The 24,000-nt window shown below is 36.8% G+C and overlaps 1 protein-coding gene across 4 annotated transcripts in view; it reads left to right on the forward strand.

The window, feature by feature from the left end:
* Positions 1 to 23,629, forward strand: part of tspan11 (tetraspanin 11) — a 26,275-nt gene extending 2,646 nt beyond the window's left edge. Inside the window, exons 2-9 of one of the 4 annotated variants that reach the window (XR_009649724.1) lie at positions 3,100 to 3,195; positions 6,203 to 6,394; positions 9,252 to 9,326; positions 10,117 to 10,221; positions 12,697 to 12,855; positions 14,184 to 14,270; positions 18,931 to 19,086; positions 22,402 to 23,629. Coding sequence is in view for 3 of the 4 variants with exons in the window: in XM_060889941.1 (XP_060745924.1) it covers positions 3,109 to 3,195; positions 6,203 to 6,394; positions 9,252 to 9,326; positions 10,117 to 10,221; positions 12,697 to 12,855; positions 14,184 to 14,270; positions 18,931 to 19,008 (783 nt within the window). In the remaining variant the exon portion in view is untranslated. The remainder of the gene's footprint in view (positions 1 to 3,099; positions 3,196 to 6,202; positions 6,395 to 9,251; positions 9,327 to 10,116; positions 10,222 to 12,696; positions 12,856 to 14,183; positions 14,271 to 18,930; positions 19,087 to 22,401) is intronic. The other 3 variants (XM_060889941.1, XM_060889942.1, XM_060889945.1) reach the window with 3 other exon arrangements.
* Positions 23,630 to 24,000: the final 371 nt, after the last annotated feature.

The raw sequence follows: 24,000 nt of genomic DNA on the forward strand, positions 1-24,000 counted from the left end.
GAAATATTGTACAGTATGTGCAAAACGACAAAAATGATTAGACAGTGTGTGCAAAGAGCAAAAAAGTAAAAAAGTGCAAAACAGCATTTAAACAGTTTGATGGATGTAAGCAGCATGTAAACAGGTTGATGGATGTATATTGGAACTGTGTGTATTTAGTGTAAATCTGTACAGTCCATACAGATGATGTGTGTGTATGTTGTGCTCAATACAGTTCAGTCCAGTTAAGTCTGATGGCTTGTGAGAAGAAACTGTTACACAGTCTGGTCGTTAGGGCCCGAATGCTTCGGCACCTTTTTCCAGACGGCAGGAGGGTGTAGAGTGTGTGTGAGCGGTGTGTGGGGTCATACACAATGCTGTTGGTTTTGCGGATGCAGCATGTGGTGTAAGTGTCCATGATAGAGGGAAGAGAGACTCCAATGATCTTCTCCGCTGTCCTCACTATCCGCTGCAGGGTCTTGCGATCCGAGATCGTACAGTTCCCAAGCCCGACAGTGATGCAGCTGCTCAGAATGCTCTCAGTGGTCTCTCTGTAGAACATGGTCAGGATGGGGGGTGGGAGATGTGCCTTTCTCAGCCTTCGTAGGAAGTAGAGACGCTGCTGTCTTTGGTAATGGAACTGGTGTTGAGTGACCAGGTGAGGTTCTCCGCTAGATGAACACCAAGAAATTTGGTGCTCTTGATGATCTCTACCGATGATCCGTCGATGTTCAGCGGAGAGTGATCTCTCTGTGCTCTTCTGAAGTCAACAACCATCTCTATAGTTTTATGAACATTCAGAGACAGGTTGTTGGCCCTACACCAGGTAGTTAGATGTTGCACCTCCTCCCTGTATGCTGACTCATCGTCCTTGCTGATGAGACCCACCACAGTCGTGTCATCGGCAAACTTGATGATATAGTTCAATCTGTGCATTGCTGCACAGTCCTGAGTCAGGACTGATCCGGACTGACTGAGGTCTCCCAGTCAGGAAATCCAGGATCCAGTTGCAGACAGAGGTGTTTAGTCCCAGCAGGCTCAACTTCCCAATCAGGTGCTGAGGGATGATTGTATTGAATGCTGAACTAAAGTCTATGAACAGCATTCATACATAAGTGTTTTTATTGTCCAGTTGGATGAGGGCTAAATGGAGGGCTGTGGCAATGGCATCATCTGTGGAGCGGTTTGGACGATATGCGAACTGTAGGGGGTCCAGTGAAGGTGGTAGCATGGTCTTGACGTGCTTCATGACGAGCTTCTCGAAGCACTTCATAACAATGGGTGTGAGTGCGACGGGACAGTAGTCATTGAGGCAGGACACTGTAGACTTCTTTGGGACGGGGACAATGGTGGTCGACTTGAGGCACGTAGGAACAACGGCGTTGCTCAGGGAAATGTTGAAGGTGTCAGTAAAGACATCCGCTAGCTGTTCTGCACATTCCCGGAGCACCCTGGTAGGATTGTTGTCTGGTCCAGCAGCCTTCCGTGGCTTCCATGCACCAGGGAATGGCACCAATATGGCTATCAAATGACATCAGGATTATATAGATAGTATTGAATTGATCAATGGTCCCACTTGTGCTGCTGTCTAACCAGTACATCCAGCTGTTCACATTGTAGCTTTCTGTTAATCATCATTAAACCTCTGGGATAAGGTTGTTAATTTTCTGGACTATTTAATGTTCATTTGTATTTATTATATAAAATAAAATCTCCTGATGAAGCACCTCAGAGATAAGGGAATAGTTCTCCATCATTTAGCCCTCTAATGGATCCATTTCCTCTTGACACATCCTGTACATACATCTGAAGTAAATAATAAATACACCTAGCAGCAATAAGCAAACCTGAGGCCAGTGTTATCTTGTATTTGTTCTGTCCTCTGTTCCTGAACCAGCTGTGCGGATTTGGGTGTTTTTTTGGTGTATATTTTTGACCACTTCTCCCCAAGCATGCTTATTTCAGGGGCCATTATTTGCCTGTTGTTTTGACACATGTTGTTTTCATGCTCAGCCCTCAGATAGTCTTTGTCACTTGTGTACGCTGGCAATTCATGGGCCACAGCTAGCAATTAACATGTCACAGAAACGAGCAGTTTGACTGCTGTCTTTCCACTTTAAAAAAAAAAACTCAATCCAGTCATCAGCCTCCTGGTGCTGTTGTTTTTTTCTGCCCCTTTCCTTCAGTTCTGTATTAGTCTTGCATTTTAATTACATTTTATTTATATAGTGCTTATTAATTTTGGGGTACTGATGGCACAGTTGGTCAAAGTTCAAGCCACTGATCCCAAGATAAGGGTTAAAGCCACTGTTGGGCCCTTGAGCAAGGCCATTATCCTGCCCCAAGGGCCCCATATGATGGCTGATCCTGTGCTCAGAGCCCAACATCTAAAGCTGAGAGAATTCCACTGTTCTGTAATGTAATAATGTAATAATGTAATAATAAATGTGTCTTCTTTTTCTTCTTCTAATTATCACTACGCAGCTTTGTCCTTAATTCTACTTCAAATAATACATTAGCTCTATAGTTAGGTGTGTTTTGATTGTAATACTGAACAATTCTGTATCATTGATGAGTGAATGTAAATTTCAGGAATGTTTTTTAAAAGCGTGATTTCATTGTGAAATATATAAGCAGCCTAAACTCACTTCATGAGGTGTTGTGTCAGTTTTCTGCCTGGCAGAATTCCTTCATAACAGCTTTCCTTCTTGAAATACGACTTTATAAATGATAAAAATACAGGTTTATGTCTTTAGTCGATGTGAAGTATCATTCTCTTATTATTCACACATTTATTTGTTATTGTTGCTTATATTTAGCTTTTAAAATCAAAGTTAATGTGACTAATGTAACGTTTCACAAAGTTGACTGAAATGATAAAGGAACAGAAATATGTATATTGTGTATATATATGTAATAATACAGTAATAATAATAATTCAGTTGATTTAAAATGAAAAAAAAAAAACAGAACAAAACAAAAACAAATGCATTCTGTTTCCAATTTTGTTAAATCATTGTAATTTATAAAACGAATGGCAATCATTCCAACACTTGCCGCTATCATCATGTAGCCATACATAATAAGCTTTAATGTGACCTGCGTAACCCTTTTGTTCAGCAGGAAAAGATGGGGAGCATGTATAAGGATGAACAGGATGACTGGGTGACAGTCTGTCTCAAGTACCTTCTCTTTGTCTTCAACTTCCTGTTCTGGGTGAGTCTGGAGTGAGCGTAGAGTGTGTGTGGTGTGTCTGTCTTTATGCATTTCAGTGTTTAAGGAAAAAGTGTGAGAGTTTGACCTGGGGGCTAAAACTAGAGTCAGAGAAAATGAAAATAAAGACTTTACAAAATCAAATCAATGTTGGTGAGACTCAGGTGTGTGTGTAGGTTATTCTTAAACAGTGAATGATTAATAATAGAGCTCAGTCAAGCCGTTATGGTTCACAAAAGCCCCTTTGATGAAGAGAAATCACTTTTAAATTGAATGGGAGGGAGGTTGAGCGTATGTTTATGTATGTGTGTGAGTCATTGTCAGTAGCGATGTGGGGGCAGACATACAAGTCAGTCTTTTATTTTCCCACCACCTCTCAGCTCTCAGTTCCTCTCTGCCTGCCAGCATTTCTGGCTTCTGATCAGGCAGCTCAGCAGCACATGAACCAGAACAGCACCCTCTAGAGTCAGATTTGTTTGTAGATTTGTTTTAAAGCTAACGGCAAAAAGCTAACCTTGGTATGAATTCTTAACACCTTCAAGTGTGTGTCTGTGTTGTGTATTGATTCCCTGAGATTGTCATACAAATATATCTATAGACTGAAATCACTTTGTCGCTGATCCTCAGGGAAATTTGACAGCATCAAGAACAGGCTGTCGAGCAAGCAGTGAGCAGCTACGCTCAGGGAATGAAATGGAACAGTTCTTCCTTATAAATTTCACATATGAGTGGTTCGGTGGTGTGTAAACAAAAAATAAAAAACATGTTTAGGTGTTACTTTAAGCTAGGGTTAGCTTTGTAAGAAAACACACATCACTGAAGCTCATTCAGAAATGTTTTTTAAAACATTTACAACAGCAATGGAAATTGTTTTAATTCATTAATATTATTTTATTAATTTTCCGAAGAATCCGTCTTCCTATATTTTTCCTTTTCTCCTTGTGTAATTAAACTTTTTTGTATAATATATTTTAGTATTTTTTGGTATTTTTATTATAATTTTATTAGTATATTTTATTCTGTTTCAGTTTTTATGACGTTATTGTGAAACGTCTGTGGGATAAGTTATTATTTACATTCTATCAATATATATTAAAGTTAATAAGAGACAAAATACCTCATATTGTCAGTTACTTCTCTGTTACACCTTCCATAACAATAAAATAAAGGTCTTATTAGAGGAAGCTTCAGCGTATCAACAATGATATGTCTTGTTAAATAACAATCTTTTAAAGTAATTTATGTTTGAATTATTAGTCATGGATTTTGGCGAGCGTTTGTCATACATGTCCTTGCGAATGAGCTGTTACTATAGAAACTATACTGCATTAGAAAGAGCACATTAATCTAAATCTTGAGCTGCGGTTATTGTGTGTAATATTTTGTTCACTCTGTTAAACTCTGAGCCTCTCCAGGGAACTAGGAAACTAGAGAACACAGATGTTTTCTTTTTTTTAGTCTGAAACAAAGCTGGCTTCAGCAGTTGAAGTGGGCAGAGTGGTATGTGGGGTAGCTCATCAGGCAGATGTCCCCGGAGGGTGGGGTCTGATTCTGCTGGGGCTTTTGTTTGGATTCAGAAGGAAAGGGAATGGAGGGCTGGAATGTGGGAGAGTTCACTGGAACTTCCTTGAGCTATTATGATGACTGATAGAGGGTGGGCTAAGAAAGAAAGATTAGAAGTGAATGTTCAGATTTAACTAGAGTTTGAAGATGCAGTGTGCAGATAATTTTATTTTTTTAACAGCTCTATTAAGCATTTATTTATTTATTTAGGTTTATTTGTTTAGTTGTTCTTGCTGTTTATTTATTGAAGTTATGTATTTATAATTATTATTGTAATTGGGTGTTAATTTATTCACTCATTCCTTCATTTATTTTGTTTAATAGTTATTTATTTATTGGGAATTAATTAATTTATTAAGTTATTTAGTTAGTTAGTTAGTTATTACATTTAATTTTTCTATTTATTTTGCTAGCCTAGCCAATTAAATAAAAAAAAAAAAAAAATATATATATATATATATATATATATATATATATATATATATATATATATATATATATATATATATATATTTATATGATTATGTATATTAAAACACACACAATAATGTATAAACAAATTTAGGATAAAAAGTGTATTTTGCGTTTAAGGAAAGAAGGAAAATGTTTAAGTGGAAAAAGTAACTACTATTTTTATTTTAATATAACTCAATAACATTGATTCCACCACACGGCTGCTAAAGTCTCTGTACTGATCTGGTCTGAAGTTTGATTATTGTATTAATGTAATCAGCTGCTAGACAAAATACACGATTATAAAAATATTTATCATTTCTATAATAATAACTAACACCGAAGCTAGACAGCAGATTTATACAGTACATCATTTATTTCTAACAAAACAGATACCAAAAATGTTTTGTGGAATATTTCAATAAACACATACATATGTATTTATTTATTTTTTTTGGATATACACATAAAACACTTCTATGGTATAATGCAACAAAACTCTGGTCCAGAAAAAGCAGCAATTCTACATCATTTATTTTTTACGATTAGCGTAAATGTTCTGTAACAGTACGCCCCATAATGTTTTATTACTTAAATGTTTTGCTTATCTCAAAGGTTTTAACAGTTTTACTTGTTTGTGTAACAGATTTGAGTTGCAGGTGAGAAGTGCGATGTAGTTTCATTAGTACATTTTACATCAAGAAATGACTCAGAAAACTTTGAGATTCATGACAAGCATGTTGTGAATATATCACAAATGTTTTTTTTTGTGTGTGATGTCAAAAATGTCATTTTTGTCTATATAGTGAAAGATGTGTGTGATATCCTACATTTTGGAAGAAATTGAGAAAATGGGCATTTTGATGGAACGACTAAATTGTTTTTTGTTAATTAAAAGATATCTCATCTCTCTCTCTCTCTCTCTCTCTCTCTCTCTCTTTCTCTCTCTCTCTCTCCCTTTCTCCCTTTCTCTCTCTCTCATTCTCTCTCTCAGATGGGGGGAGGGGCCGTGATGGGGGTGGGAATCTGGACTTTGATTGATAAAGGAGATTATTTAAGCCTACTGGCCTCCAGCACATTCGCCGTGTCAGCCTACATCCTCTTGCTGGCCGGCGGCTTGGTCATGGTCACAGGATTCCTGGGCTGCTGTGCTGTCATCCGAGAGCAGAGGAGCCTCCTGTCTGCGGTACACTCACACTTACAGATCCCACACCACTGGTCACTCATGTCCAGCATCTAAAGCTATTAATCACTAACATGACTGGTAAAAAAAACAAACTGATAAATCATGTAATTACATGTCTTGTTAGTCGTTATCTTCCTGACCATTATCTGACGGCCTGCTGCTGATTCTGAGCATGACTGTGTGACAAATGAGCCGACACACGTCCCACTCTCCTCCATTTTTTAAAGCAAGAGAAATTGGATGTGACTACGTAGCTATTACAGCTGTTCTATTTATAGCTGACCCTCTCTGTATTGCATGACAGTCAGGGAAGAAACGGTGCCAACATAAGATGTATCTCATTCTTTCTTTTGCGCCGTTTAGATTGCGTGCTTAATTACGGCAGCTTGATTAACTTCTCCGTAAGCGTGATGTAAAACTCTATGTGTGTATTTAACATTCTGCTTACCTTAAAAGGAAACATCTCATACTGTCTTTCCCTTACATCTAATCATAAAAACAGAAACACACACCCACATGCACAATCACCATCACACTGGTCACAGCTTAGAGAGAGCGAGCAGCTGTACAGCACTGTAATGACTGGCCTTGAGTTTGCCCCTGTAAACGTTATGCCTCCTGTCTTGCTGACGGGAATTATCCTCAGCCATCTAAATGTGTGTGTGTGTGTGTGTGTGTGTGTGTGTGTGTGTGTGTGTGTTTGTTTATCTATGTTTGTGCCAGCTGTTCTTTTGACATTGACGCTGACAGTGATTGTGTTCTGTTTGTTTGTTTTTCCTTTCTGTCAATCACTCTGTCAATCACGCTAATGAGAACTCTTCATCCCTTACACACCATACACTTTATTGTGTGTTTCTAACATGCGCTTATAATGTTTAAAAAATGTGTTTGACAAATACCAGAATTTGATGGGTGCAAAAATTATTAGCACAAAAAAAGAAAATCTAAAAAGCAAGTATTGAAATTATTTAGTCAAACAGTTGCCTTAGTACTAAATTGTGATGGAACATTGCATGTATTAAGTTAGAAAACGATTTATAACGGACTGTTAAAGCCGAGGCTTCATCACGTCTATTATTCCCCTTCACTTATCCCTCATTTCAGTGTAAAATCCATATGTACCCAGAACAGCCAGATAATTCTCCTTTGAGCAGCAAACCATTCTGTGCTGTGGAAAATCTTAACAACAGGTAACACGGTAAAACCCGAATAAACACTGGCAGCACTTTTCCATGAGAGAATCATTTTACTCGTAAATGAGATATTATAAAGTACTATGTTATAAAGTTATATACATGCAATGAGTATTTGCATTAAAAATAAAACAAAACAACAACAACGCTTTTGATTTCATAAATCTATATTAGTATTATCATAAATTCTTATAAATCAGTATGAGATGAATTGTGCATGTTTATAGAGTTCGAACTTGCAAGCAGCTCAAAGACCTATAGTGTAGCATAAAATGCTATTAAAGCATCGGCAACAGTAAATTCACGTGACCCTCTTTATAAATAGCTGAATTTTGTATGATTGTTGTGCTATAACTTGGCTTTCATGTAGACGAGTAATCCCTATTAACTTTATAGCTTCTAGAAACCTAAACTTTTGACAAATTGCAAAACTGACCCTATTTCAGTTGTTCAGTCAGTCATGAAACTGTGATTTCTTTTGATATAGTGATGTCATTATTTCAGAGTTTACACTTCACTTAGGAACAAATTAAAAGTGAAAAGACAAATGGGTATAATTTTTTTTTTTACGGTTTGTCTCACAACTTGTAATGAGTCTGTCTGTGTTTCTGTCCTGTTTCTGTCTGCTGTCTTTTCCTGTGGTTAATTGTTTGCTCCGCCCACTCTTTGGTTTCCATGGACATTAATTGTACTCCTTCTCTCCTTCAGGTGTCTTGTCTTTGTCTCTAATTGGTTCTGCTCTGTGATTGGTTCTTGTCTGTTATTTATACTCTGTGTGTTCACTTCCCTTTTGTTGGTCGTTATTGCATTGTGCTTGTATGTATGTATGTTGTGGATGTTCCAGTCTCCTGTCTGCTCTGTATTCTGCTCGGTTTTGCCTGCCTGCCTGTTTGTTTGCTTGTTTGTATTACCTGTTTCTTGTTTTGGTTTAAGTAAAATCTAAAACTGCATTTGGATCCTCACTCGCCTTTGTCCAACCTCGTGTCAGAACGAACAAAACAATTAACCACAGGAAAAGACAGCAGACAGAAACAGGACAGAAACACAGACAGACTCATTACACAACTAGTGTAGATGAAAATGAAGATAATGCCTGACTAAAAGATGCCTCATACATTTTGCATGGTCCTGGGAGTGCATAGGCACGTAAGTGATGGTCAAGGAGACAGTAAAAGACAAGGCACTGGTAGTAGTGCTGAAGAGGAGTTTACAGCCTGTAGGTGATTTTACGTTGCTAATTAATGCAGATTGTTTCATTTAGCTAACAAACAAAAATATTCTTGTCACCTTTTGTGTACATTTCATTATTACAAGTACATGTCATGTTTCTCTATGTTGTATAAGTCTCAGACATTTTAAAAGTCTGGCTCGTGTAGACTAGAGTAAACAACCCGGTTTGTAGGTTACAGGACCTGAACTAAGTAGATCATTAGGAACTTGAAGCACTTCATTAGAAATCATGAATGCAGCTGGATATCTGTCTGGAAGTGTGTGTAGGTATTGAAGTTCACCGTGAAGTTCATCAATCTTCATATGGTGTAAGTGAGACATTGTGATATAATGTGCTTCTCAGCCCCTATAGTTTCATTATTGAGCTTATTGAATTAATAATTTAGTCTTTAATTATTAATTCAACTAATGTCTTGGCTCTTGTCCTCCTGCAGTATTTCTCCTGCTTGCTAGTGATCTTCCTGATTGAGCTTGTTGCTGGAGTTCTAGCATATGTGTATTATCAAAAGGTGAGTCTCACACACACACACACACACACACACACACACACAAACAAACATGCGAAAAGACACACACTCACTCAAACATACAAAAAAGCACACTAACTCAAACGTGCAAAAAGACGCACATACACACACAAACATGCAAACACACACAAACTCACTCAAACATGCAAAGATACACACACACTCAAATTTGATGGCTCAAATATTCTTGGCCATTTACATTTTATTATTTTTTTTAATAAGTGCATCACCCAGGAACCTGAAGTGCACTTCTGCTTGTTGGAATTCTAATGTGTAAATACTACACTGGGGGATGTGGTAGCCCATTGCTCAAGGTGTTGGACTACCAATCAGAAGGTTATGAGTTTTAATCCCAGGTCCACCAAGCTGCCACTGCTGGGCCCCAGAGCAAAGCCCTCAGTTGTTCAGGTGTATAAATGTGATACAAACCTAAATCTCTCTGATAAGGGCCTCAGCCAAATGCCATACATATTAATGTACTCACTCTATTTATACTACAAAACAGCATAGAATAGTGTACAAGACTTCTTGTTAAATCACAACTCACAGCATGTTTCTGTAGTTTAAGTATTGCTTACAGTTACAGCAAACATTTCAACATCATACAGCATCACAAATGGCTTCTCATGAGGATTTCAGATCGCTCTTTTACCGACTGCAACTCTTCTTTTCCCAATCATCATACCCTCTCACAAAAGTCTCACACTCTTCTTGTATTTTATTTGAAACATCCCTCATTTATTTGTCTTCATCTCTCCTCACTTTCTCTCAGTTGAGCGAGGAGCTGAAGCAGCATCTGAGTACGACAATGACGAAGAACTACGCTCAGCCAGGGAAGGAGGGCATCACTCAGGCTGTGGACAGCCTGCAGCAAGACGTAAGACACTCCACATTAAAATCCTGACCACCAGGACATAGGGTCATAATTTAAAACTTTGCATGGGGAAAGTATTTTTTTTTTTACACAGATAGTATTAGTATACTAGTATTATGTAAGGATGAGTATATAATGATGCTTATGCAGAGTCAGTGTGGTCATTCAGTTAACAGCAATTAGAACAAGGTCATGTCAACATAAAATCTAACATTTGATAAACAGGAACAATACAGCTTTTCCATTGTCAGTTTTTATATATTTCTTATTTATATAATTTTGTTTACTGACAAAATGAATTAAACAAGGAATCAGTGATTCCTACAAGAAAAGTTCTTACTGGAATTGTATTATATAATTTTATTTTTAAATAATATATTAAATATACTCAAAGTCATATAACATTATTATATATATATATATATATATATATATATATATATATATATATATATATATATATATATATATATATATATATATATATATATATATATATATTTACACATTAATATAATAATATTAATGATGGTAGTTAGTAAATAATATTTGTTTAAATGAGTTATTTTTAAGGAACAATATCAGGTTTAAGATAGTAAAAATTTCTCAGATCTTATTTGACAAATTCTTCAAATTCATGCTTGAGTGTAGTCTGTGCATCAAGTGAGCAGATTTCTACACAGAAAAGGAAAGAGACACTGTGAAAGGAAACACAGCTATCAGCATTCTCTATTTTTAACCATCACATGAACATTTTTTTTTTTCAGAATATGAAAACGTCAGTCTCCGGTTTTTTGTTGTTTCCAACAGTGCGTGGGATGACTGAGGCACTTAGTCACTGAGTTCATTTAAATTACACTTGCACTAAGACAGGCACATTATCCCGTTCTGATTATTAAAATAATACTCAATTCCTCAAGTAAACAATTAGACATTGAAATTTTAAAATCAAAGCCAAATTACTGTTTCTATCTTTCTATAACAGCAATTTCCCAAAGTGTTTGTTCTTCTTACAAAGCAGCAATTTATGTACAGTGAATATGAAAAATTGCTTTTGTGATATAACAACCAACACCGTTCTGGTGAAAAATGTAATCTAATACTTAAAAGCACCTTTTCCTTGGAATACAGTAGATTTGGGTAAGAGTCTAATTCCTTAGCACATCTTGTTTTGTCCGAATTATTCTGCTCTACCGTCCAAAAATGCTCTAGATCCCTTTGGATTGTTTATGGAGTGGAGTGGATTTCCTGTGAACTTTCATCTTCATCTACTCAAGCCATTGATTTATTCATTTGGGTTTGTGCTTTGGGATTTTATCTTTCCTTTATTTTTAGCTGCCTAACAGAAGCCTGCAGGTTTCGTGCCAGAAATAGTTTGGTATTTGGAACTATCAAATAATTCCCGGTATCTTGACTAGAGCTCCAGTCCCAGCTGAATAGAAACATCCGCAAAACCTAACATTAATGCTGCCACCACCATGCTTTAGCAATGGTATGGTGGTCTTTGGGTCATAAGCGGTCTGTTAGAAATATCCCAAATGGTACTACTTTGGTCTCATAAAATTTTAACAAATTTGGCAACATGGTTTGGGGTGAGTTACTGTAAGCGAGCTGGATGTTTTGTTATTTCATAAAGCCACGTTACACAATTCCCATTATTGTGAAAAATATGAGATTGTTGTCATATGGGGCAGTGGTGGCTCAGGGGCAGTAGTGGCTTGGGGCAGTGGTGGCTCAAGTGGTTAAGGCTCTAGTTTGTTGACTATAAAGTTAGGGTTCAAGTCCCAGCGCTGCCAAGCTGCCATTGTTGGGAAATTGTGCAAGGCCCTTAACCCTCCCTACTCCAGGGGTGCTGTATCATAGCTGCCCCTGAGCTTTGACCTCAACCTCCTCAGTTGGGTTATGCAAAGAAAAGAATTCCGCTGTAATGTATATGTGGCTATAATAAAGACTTATACCCCAATTTCATATACAGGGAACGACAAGTATTTCTGCTGCTATTTTAATGTTGCTGAAGTTCACCTGACATTATTGCTGCTGCTGCTGCTGATGACCTACATGACATTAACCCTTTCCAAAAATGAGATCCTGTACATGCTTTGCAAACTTTGATCATTGATGACAACTGTATGATTTTTCTTTTTTTAAAACCTTATTAAGAAATTAAATTCTGATTATAAATGCATTTCTGCTCTCTGAGATGCCCCAAGTGCTTGTTCATATGCATCTAAAATTTTAAGGTGTTATCGTCAACCACAAAAATTCTGTGTAAAGTTATCAACAGAGGGGGAAACATATCACACTGAAGGTCAACAGTGTCCTGACTCATTTCCTATCAGACTTACTTAATAAAATAATTAGTTTGTTTATACTGATTGAAAATGTCAGTTTAGTCAATTTCCATTTCACCGGTGGAACCACTACTGTTAGAGCAGCTATTATTGAGAATAATGTGCCCTAACACCTTTCACACTGCAGTTTAAGTGCTGTGGAAGCAACAACTCCTTGGACTGGCAGAACAGCGTGTACATCCAGTCCCCAGAATCTGAAAACAGAGTGGTTCCTGACAGTTGCTGCAAAACGGTGACCCATGTCTGTGGCCGGCGAGACCACCCTTCTAACATCTACAAAGTGGAGGTGGGTGTTGCGTGAATCTTGGTCTCGTTCCCACAGACTCGCGTAAGTTATTTTAAATGAGGTAAAGATGTAACCAGCACTGGGACTCTTAATAATTATAATTCTTTTAATATGCCACTTGGGGAAGGTGTGAATGAAGAAAGTACAGCTATAAGTCTAGCAGCTGCTCATATTGACATTATAGAAATTCTCTCTGGGCTGACAGGAAGGTGCTAATGCTAGAGCTAACTCCCCAGTGAGCCATATACAGTACATTACATTACAATATCAGTCCACAATCTGATTAGTCCCTTCGGGTGAGATTTTATAGAGGGGTGAAGTCATACATCAAAATCTGTTAACTTAATTAAATCTTGTAATGCCAGATGACAAAAAGTAAATATTTGAACTCCCTAACATTCAGGACCTGTTAGCAGATCGAGCCTTACTGTTATTACTCATGAATGCATGGCTTTCCAAATGGTTTAACTGTTGTAACTGAATAATATGCTTTAGAAGTGAAACTGAACATTTGTAACATAAATGTTAACATAAGAGAGGGAAATTGTCATTATTTGGCTATTAATTCATCAATGGCTACCCATAATTGATATTTACCACTTAGCTAAATTACTACTAGTACAAACGTTTCCGTTAAGGGGAAAAATTTAGACTGTTTGTAAAGGACAGCAGAGTTTATTTCTTCTTGACATGTTCTAAAACCCTTGGTAGTTAGCTAGACGTGTGACTACAGTAGCTAGCTAGCTAAAAGACAACTAACTGGATAAACTAAATTCCCATGCCTCATCACTTTCGGTGTGTATATTTTTATTTTTATTTTTATATATGTTTAAATTTGATGTGCATTTTATCCAATCCTAGTTGTTTTCATAATTTGCAGGACATGTTTTTACTGTAGCTAATGTTAGCTTGCTTGTTCATTACCGTTAACTCTGTGTGTTGTTTCTGAGGTGGTGTCTTTTTAACCAGCAGCAATTAGAAAGTTATTAAGCGTATATAAACTAATTTTTGTCATTAGGTTTTGACCTATTGTCAATATATTGACTTGACTGATTAGTTTGGCAAAGCAAGGAAGTACAAAAGGTTTTCATAAGGGGTTTTAGATAATAAAGCCTTTAAGTTTTTGCAGTTTTTTTCTGATGAAGGTTTTAGCTTCCGTCTGACTGAACAGACAAACATGGTGCCAAGCTTTTAGAAAACAGTGTAGTCTGCACAGAAATTAAATCTGGCATGTGGGTGAAGGTGACCTGCTCTCAACAGCAGAGCACAAGCGCAGCATGGTATTTGTGGCTGTTCTGTGAAGTTTAAATTGCTCTTGTGTCTTGCAGGGTGGCTGTATTTCTAAGCTGGAGCAGTTCCTGGCTGACCACCTGCTCATCATCGGTGCTGTCGGGATCGGCGTGGCCTGTCTACAGGTAATGCCTTGGTTATTAGAGCTCTATATCTTTCTGATTGTCCGAGCTGTTACTTATTATCTAATTTAACTTATTAGAAGATATTTTTGCTTATACCTGCTTTAATACCATAGCTATGAGAAATTCTCAATTCTGATTGGTGAGAAGATGGTGGACTGTTCTATGGTAACAGTTTATTCACAGGAAATTGGATTTACATTTATTTACAGGGTTCCCGCGGGGTCTTAAAGTCTTAAAAGCATTGAATTTATTAATTTGGAAATAATACCTTAAAAAGTCTTTAAAAAGTCTTGAATTTTGATGTCTGGGTCTTAAAAATTGTGCTGTATGTAACTTCTCCATATTGTAATTTTCCTCAAAAGTTTAATTTGTCAACCACGATTATTTTGATTAAATGACGTAGTATAAAAGAGTGGCGGAACCAATAATTGAGAATGCAACGCAGCCCCGGGTCACCGTACAAAATACTGCGAACACGCGATACCTTTAGTAAAGGAAGATCACGTGCTACGACACCACAGCCGTAGACTATAACACAACACAACAAGCAAAGGAGAAGCGCGAGAAATCAATGAAAATCTCAGCATTCCACAGGAAAGGTTGACTGACGCACGCAGTTATATTTTTAAAGTTTGTTTTTACGTTAGCTAGCTACCAATTTCATTCTGAGGTTATGGGGAAATGTAAATTTAATGAAGCGTGGCTGGATAAAAACTCTTCGTCATTGGTTAAAACCAGTGGACAACGTTTTTGAGGCGTTTTGCACCATATGCAAAAAAAAGGATTCAGTTAGGTACAATGGTAATGAATGCATTAGAGTCTCATGCCAAGTCGTCCGAGCACATAAACGCTCTCAATGGACAAAAACAAACTCCTTCCATCGCCTGCGTGTTTCAACCAACTAATTTTAGCCAGCTATCTGCTAATGTGCCTGAAGCGGCAACAGGAGCTAATGTTAGCCAGCTTGCTGCTAGCGCTGCAGACCCTCCAGCTATGGCCGCAACTAGAGTGGATCTGCGCACAGCTTTTGGGTTCACACCAACTGTGTTTCTTAATTTAATTTAATTTATTGTTGAGTTCTGATTTTCGATGTTTATTGTTCAGGGGTTCCCCCTCTCAGTTCCCCATATTCCCAGCATGGAATAAGTAGTTAGCTCATGTTAAAAAACAACTTAACATTGTTCGGCAAACTTTCTTGTGGCCTACTGAAATGTTTTTATTTTTCACACTGCTTGGCTTATCTTTTACCCATTCCACATTTGAAAAATAAATGAACACAAGTTCAAGGATTTTGTTTTTCTTTGCTGGTAGGGATGTGAAATAGGTATTAATTTTTTATTTAAATGGTCTTAAAAAGGTCTTAAAAAGACTTGTTCACGGTCCCCGCAGTGGCAGATTGGTGGACTTGTGATAGTGGATAGTGGACACTTTAAGTTTAATAGTGTTCTAGAATGTTGCACATGATTAAATGCAAATATATGTCAAGAGGTTCTTTAATGTTATCTATCAATTCATCCATCCATCCTTCCTTCCTTCCTGCCTTCCTTCCTTCCATCCATCTATCCATCCATCTATCCATCCATCTATCCATCCATCTATCCATCCATCCATCCATCCATCCTTTGCAGTGGTTCTTCTTTTCCTTCTTCTTTTGTTATTTTACTTTAAATAGCTTGGTGATATGGAATCAGATGTCATGTTATAACCAACTATGTGATACTGACAAGTAATAACCATGATTTAATTCAGGTAAATTCAGCATGGGAATATTATGTTCTTAACTGTTATTTAATTATAGTTAAGAAAAAGGTCCTCTTCTACATATATAATAAAGTGGTTTTAGCTAAAAATGGCTGAATTTATATTATAAATAACTGACAGATTTTCATGACCAGACAAAGACGAAGTTAACTGTAATTTAAGCATCGACGTGGCACATGTCAGTTTCTTTCAGGACCTTTTATATTGAGCAGGTAAAATGGCTGTAAGGTTTAGAATAATGCCACCTCAACCTTGAAACTACACTGAACCATTGATTCAACACAGAACAATAAGGCACTTGAACATTGATCTGATGTTTAAGTGACGACTAAAATGGACTGTTACCTAGATCTGTGGGTCAGTCTAAAATGGAAGACTATTTTTACCTCAGACCTCGATTAGGCAGTATTGACAGATCCCTCGCTATCGCACGAACAGAGAGAGGACTTCCAAGTTTAGTCTTATGCTCCACTGTCAGTGTGTTGGGTGCTATTGATCTGTTTCCCATTATATAAACCCAGGCACTTGTTTCTTTTCGATTCAGATTGCATTATATGAATTCTCTCTGACATGTTGAAAATATGGCAGGTTTATTCCCTTAAAGTTATATATCTCAAGATGTGTGTACACACATGATCATTATTAACATGTACTGTAAGTACAGACAGGTCGAAAATTAAAGGGAAAAAGTGCTTTTTATATTAAGGAAGCATTTATATATTTATTTTACTGGCATGGTTTTGCTCATTTGTTCAATGGAGGTTACTGCAAATAAATAAATGTTCAACTGGCTACTTATCTTTATCTTCTGATGAAACAATTTTATCCCGGTGGGAGTGGTCTCTTCAAAGATGACCCCGCCCAATTCACATGGCACAATGTCTTACTGAATGGTTAATTGAGGATGAACAGGTTGTGAATCATATCTCAGACAAACTGTACACCTGAACATGTGATATACAAATAATCTTTAACAAAAAAACACAACAAATAGAATAAAGCAATAGACATTTTTGTCTTTTTAAATTATTCGGACAAATGGCTCAGGATCGCAGACAGTATGCTTGTAAGTGGGCAAGACTTTGCAATGAGTAATTAAAAAAAAATATATATTGCACCGGAAATGGTGTTAGGACCCTCTGGTGGTGTGGAATGATATTGTTAAGTGACCCTGTGACAATAATGGACAATAAATTGGGCTTTTCACAATTTTTTTTTTATTTGTGAGCAGCTGTCTGTATAAATATATACAATTTATTAACATACTTGATGGGTTGAATTTTTATGGTTTGTAGTGGAACTAAGAAAACAAATCAAAGAAAAAAAGGGAAATCCTAAAATAAAGCAATTTCAGTGGGAAAAAATGTATCTTCGGATCTAAATGGCACTTAGGAGGGCAGAAGGTAGATAAAGGGACACCTTAAATGGAGTTGAATAACTAAAAATAATTGAACATACTAAACTCTTTTTGATGAAATGCTTATGATTAAATGTGAAACCTAAGATGTTAAATACCTTTCTGAAATAATTCAAATGGGGGGCACGGTGGCTTAGTGGTTAGCACGTTTGCCTCACACCTCCAGGGTTGGGGGTTCGATTTCCGCCTCCGCCTTGTGTGTGTGGAGTTTGCATGTTCTCCCTGTGCCTCGGGGGTTTCCTCCGGGTACTCCGGTTTCCTCCCCTGGTCCAAAGACATGCATGGTAGGTTGACTGGCATCTCTGGAAAATTGTCCATAGTGTGTGATTGCGTGAGTGTATGAGAGTGTGTGTGCCCTGCGATGGGTTGGCACTCCTTCCAGGGTGTATCCTGCTTTGATGCCCAATGCCGCCTGAGATAGGCACAGGCTCCCCGTGACCCGAGGTAGTTCGGATAAGCGGTAGAAAATGAAAAAAATAAAATGTTCCTTGAACTGTGTATTTAGTTATCAGCTTCCAAAACTGTCTAATATGATGATATTGAATTCATGCATGGATTTTTTTCACATGGCTGTTACATGACACTACATGAAAAATACAATTTTGTTTTGCTCATAAGGAGGCAACAATCAGTTCTTAATACATCAGGAACGAGGATGCTCAGCTAACTGCAGTAGCACTGTTCATGTCCTTGAGCCACATGCACCAGTGTGTCACGTGACTGACAAATCACAGTGGAAACCTTTAACTGTTTTAAGAATCTACTGTTGAAATCATTTTACAGGAAATAAATAAACTCATAAGTTAAACTCAAAGTGGGCAGAAGCACCTCTCGAGTCAGTGCAATAATTAAATTGGTGCTCTTCAGCGAGCTGTTATTATTATTTTAATAAACAGATGGTATTGCTGCACAGAGGTCAAGTGCTCTGTAGGAATAATTGTGTAAAAACAGGACGAGTGGGCGTGAAGGTGATCTGGCTAATGTTTAATTTCAGATGGAGATACTAATATATATGTTGTCTGTTTATGTGTATTTTATGTGTATGTGTGTTATTTCTCAGAAATATGACACATTTGTGATTCAGTGAACATTGTGTTTCAATACTCTCTCTCTCTCTCTCTCTCTCTCTCTCTCTCTCTCTCTCTCTCTCTCTCTCTCTCTGTCTGTGTCTGTCTGTCTGTCTGTCTCTTGCCCTCTCTCTTTCTCTGTATATGTGTAAAGTAGTATTTTCTCTTTCCTCAGTAATATTTAATAAGCTGATAATCATATACATTTCATTCAATTAACATTTATGTATTTTAATTATTTGTCTTATGTCTCTCTCTCTCTCTCTCTCTCCCTCTCCCTCTCCCTTTCTCTCTCCCTCTCTCTCTCTCTCTCTCTTTCTCTGTCTCTTGCCCTCTCTCTCTCTCTCTCTCTCTCTCTCTCTCTCTCTCTCTCACTCACTCTCTCGCTCTTTGTATGTGTGTGTTGGTTCTGTAGTTAGCAGGAGCACTGTTGACTGCCTGCTTTATTTATCTGCTTTATAAAGAAGAGGAAGAAGACTTCTCTGATGTTTGAATGATCAGTCCCGCTATCTGGCTCCTCAACAGCCATGTGGGCGGAAGGTCTGCCGTGTGTGTGTGTGTGCCCTCACATGTGTGTACTGTATAAGTGCATCATGCATGTTAATACAGCATGTTGTCATCACCTCATCGTGGCTGTGCTTTCCGAATATGAGTACAGAAAATGCTTGTTCTGCTGCTTGCACGTAACCAGGCTCAGTCAGTATGCAGACCACACTGCATGGCTTCTCTTCCTTCTTCATCCCTTAAGTTCTAATCATAGATATATACAAATATATGACTGTTTTTTATTTGAAAACATCAACATCACACACTTGTATCTAAGTGTGTAAGCCATTGCAGGTATATTCATGAGCTTAATATATGATATAAATTAATATAGAAACTTCACCAATACACTTTCTAAAATGTTACCTTTGTGGCACAGATGTGAACTTTCCCAGAGATCAGGAGCAGACACAGTACCAAAAAGGTCAACACCTAGTGTCAAATAAAGTTTAAAAGACAATCTTTTCAGCCAATAAGTGAGCAGGAGCCGTGTGTTAGGTAGATCACCAAGAATGCTCTACTGTAGAAAAAAAAATCATTTTTGAAAATCTGGAATATGAGCAACTGAAGTAACATGGTCTTTTTTTATTTGAACATTTAACATTTTTAATAACCGTGGCAAAAATTTGGAACTTGACTGGAATGTTATTAATGCTGTCACATTCAGATTTCCCTTTACTGGAGATTAAAGGCACGAACCTGCTCCAGGATGACAATGCATCTGCGCACAAAGCAAGTCAGTGTGGAAGAACTCACTTATCCTTCACAGAGCCCTGAACTCAACCCCAGTGAACCCCACTCGATGAACAGGAATGTCATCTACGTGCCAAACCTCCACACCCATAACTCACTAAAGCTTTATGGCTGAATGAGCAAATCCCCACAGCCACACTCCAACATCTTGTGGAAAGCTTTTCCAGAAGCACTTACGGGTGTGATGGACAGATTTCAGGATATTTTAGCCAGTATAAATTCTGTATCTGTTGCCAGAAACTCTTCATAGTGAGGCACTACTCTATTTACCACAGTTATATTTCAATTTAAAGACAAAATGAGACATTGAAAGTATTGTTAGATGGTCGACTTGTCATTCTTTATCCAATTTCATATATTTTGTTTTGTTGAAAATTGATGGTGAAATAGAATACGCTGTTTATCTGATATAGGATACACTGCACCATTATGTATGTAGAGCGTTTGTCTCCACTCTTTCCTTTCTGAGCCTTTTTTCCTTCTGATGCTTTTAAGAGATTATCTTACACACACACAAAAAAAAAACTTGACCGATTTTACCTTTCATTAATTATTTGCAACTTCCCTTTTATGGGTAAATTAAAGCCTGTAATGTTCCCTCATCCATCTCTCTCTCTCTCTCTCTCTCTCTCTCTCTCTCTCTCTCTCTCTCTCTCTCTCTCTCTCTCTCTCTCTCTCGCCTTCTGTAGCGCTGAAGGTAGCTCTCATATCATTCTGCCATGTTGCTTTAAAGCGTGACTGCTTCTTAGTGTCAGATTGCACATAACATGACCTAAAACTTATAGACTAAGTGGAAGATCGTGGGTATGCAAAGTCCAAGACATCTTTGGTGTCTGACGTTTGTTTTTGTTTTTTTATTAAAACTATGAGCTAACAAATCATAGAAGTCAATCACCCAATTCTAATTCAATTCAATCTTAGTACAATAATTCAAAATAAATGGGATTTTTTATTTATTTATTTATTTATTTTTTTTGACAATCATTATTATGATAAAATTACACATTATCCTTATTATTTTACAAACAGAAAAAAAAACTAAAAACACAAACATCACAACTAATGAAAATACAAGTAGTAGGTGTGGTACAGGAGCATAAATACAAACACTTGGGCCAGCAAGGTTAAACTCCTCAAGACGATATGAGGAAGAAATATTAAGAAGTACCAGACTCCAAAGGGAACCCATATTTATCTGGGTGACCAGTTTATACAGGTCTGTTCTGTTGTGGCATTAAAGTTTATCCCATGCACAAAGTGGGAAAAGACTTCGAATACTTCTCTATCACACATTTTCACCAAGCACACATGCTTTCACATGTATATTTACACTGAGGGGAAATTTATTATGGGTAATTCACTTGTAGCTTGTGTGGCTGTGAGGATGATAGGCAGCTCCACACAATTCCTCACACCATTACGTAAGAATAGATGCATCCGTCTTAAGGAAATTAATTAATTAATTTAGTTTGTTTGTTTATTTATTTATTTATTCATTTATTTATTTCTTTTATTTTTTGTTTTACTCAAATTTGATTTTAGATTTTCAGGTTTCCTTTTTGGTTCTGTTTTATTGCTAGAAAGAGATTTACTTATTTTCATAGAAATAACTGTCCACTATAGTACTCTAGGATGCAGCCTGTGCAAAGCCTCTCTATCCTAAAAAATACATTAAATTAAATAAAATTAAATAAATAAATAAAATTAAGACCTATTAGCTAAGACATGCTTATCTCCTGGTGTTTTTATTTAATTATTATTATGTTATTGTTTTATATTCTATTTTTTATTCTGTTCTATATAGATGGCATTGTATACATTTGATAGGAAATAGGATTTATAGTGAGTAATGTCGTACCTTTCAATCTCTTTTATGCAGATCGTCAGATTTTACTCTCCAGATATTATTTATTGTGCCTCATAAACCCAAATATGTAAAAAAAAATTAAAATGAATGTTTACACACAAGCTGTTTACTCTCTCTCTCGCTCTCTCTCTCTCTCTCTCTCTCTCTCTCTCTCTCTCTCTCCCTCTCTCTCTGTGATTTTAATAGTCATTACAAGTCTAACTCTTTAAACACATGCACGTGAATAGTTACACACTCCCACACATGCTAATTGACCCGAATGCAGAACTGCTGCCATAAGGGCTGCTTTACACCTCGGTTTCCATAGTAACTGGATGCTGCTCAATCTCTTTATCAGATGCTTCTATAAAGAGCTTCTTCTACAAATACAACTACATACACTTATAGTTAAAATAATAACTATTAACTATTCACTCTTAAAATGCTCAAAATAATTTGGCTTAAGAATGATGCTGGAACTTCTTTTTTTCACTTGTGGTTATGCATCCAATCACTTACTGTATCCTAAATCCTGATGCCCATCGATGAATTTCTTCTTAGCACTTGACCTTGAAGTCAAAAACTAACAGCATTTTCTCGTGCTCAGTACAGTACAATGCTTCTCTAGAATATATACCACATATATTCATCTATGGGCTTCTGTGATGCCAGTGCAAAATTATTATTATGCAACTTTATATATATACATATTTCATCTGTGTGGGTTTTTTTTTTCTTCAGATCTGTGGGATGGTGTTTACTTGTTGCTTGCACAGACGGATAAAGCTTGACCCGTACTGACCGATCAGCAGAAGCTCTACATGTTGCCTCGAGTGCTTGATGCCAGATCACATGCTTGTTTTTACATTCCTCCCTTTTCTTTTCCTAAAATGCATGAATGTACTCTCCCTCCAGTATAATGTTACACGAATATGTCTTACTCCTTCTTTTAACCTTACGGTAATGATTTATTTCCAGGGGTCTTGTCTCTGTAATGTAGTAGTCTCAGCAAGAACGTAATCCAGTTATCCTAATGCTTGTGTTCTTATTACACCCAACGAGGCTTTTTTATAATCTAAAAAAGAAAAAAAATCTATTTTTTTTCTATAAGCACTATATATGTTTAACTCTGTATATGTAACCAGTTAAAGCTGCTATCTTTATGCAACTAGATGCTATTTTTTTCTTAATCATAATACAGTATAATGTACATAAATCATATAAATGACTGTGATGCAGTCAAAGGTATTTTAGCATTTTCACGTGAGCTATGAAAATGTATGATATGAATGTGTTTTGCTAACAAAATGTACACCGAGAGCCTGAGAACTACTGAGATGCTAAAAATAACAGGGATTTTTGGAGTATAGCATACTCTACAGTATAAGCACCCTATGGTGTATTGCATAAGAATTCACCCCACTGAAATTTTACAGTTATCAAGTATATTAGGTTTAGCATTTAAACTTAGTTGGGATTAATGTTTGAAAGGGTTAATTTAAGGGTCTGGGCTTTGACTTGGGCATCTTAATGCATTCAGGTTCTGGTTGTTGAACTACTCCAGTGAAACGATGGCTGTAATATTTAAGGTCGTTGTACAGCTAGAAGGCAATTTGCCCTGACCAGTTTTCTAATCTCTGCAAATGAAACTTCATGCTGCCAAAACCATGCTTCACAGTGGCAATAGTATTTGCAGTATATAAGTATATATAATGAGTAGCATTCCTAAGACACACACGTATATTTGGATACATAGAAAACTTGTTCCATGATTCTTGTTATCTTTCTAACGTCACATGCCAGCTGTTTGTCAGTATATACAGCGGGAAAAATAAGTATTGAACACATCACCATTTTTCGCAGTGAATATGTAATGGTGCTGTGGGCATGAAGTTTTCACCAAATGACTGTAACAACCCAGGTAATCCATACATATAAAGAAAACAAAATAAAAAAGTTCAGAAATGAAGTTTTGTGTAATAAAATTTAATGACAGGCAAAAAGTATTGAACACGCTTACTGAAATTTATTTAATACTTCGTACAAAAGCCTTTGTTGGTAATGGCGGCTTCAAGACGCCTCCTGTATGGAGAAACGAGTTGCTTGCATTGTTTAGGTGTTATTTTGATTTTATAAATTTTCTTTGTCAGTATATATGTTTTATTATCTCCAATTCAGACATTAAGCTCTCAAACTGACACAAAAGCAAGAGCTCTGATACCAGATGCATTAACCTGAAAGTGTGAACTTTCCTTATCTTTTCAAAGAGGCCTTTAACACACAACTGTCTTTAATAATAGAGCTTTAAGGGCTATAAACATTTTGAGATTTGGAGGTTTG

Source organism: Tachysurus vachellii, chromosome 16 (genome assembly GCF_030014155.1).
Source record: "Tachysurus vachellii isolate PV-2020 chromosome 16, HZAU_Pvac_v1, whole genome shotgun sequence".
Taxonomy (NCBI): Eukaryota; Metazoa; Chordata; class Actinopteri; order Siluriformes; family Bagridae; genus Tachysurus; species Tachysurus vachellii.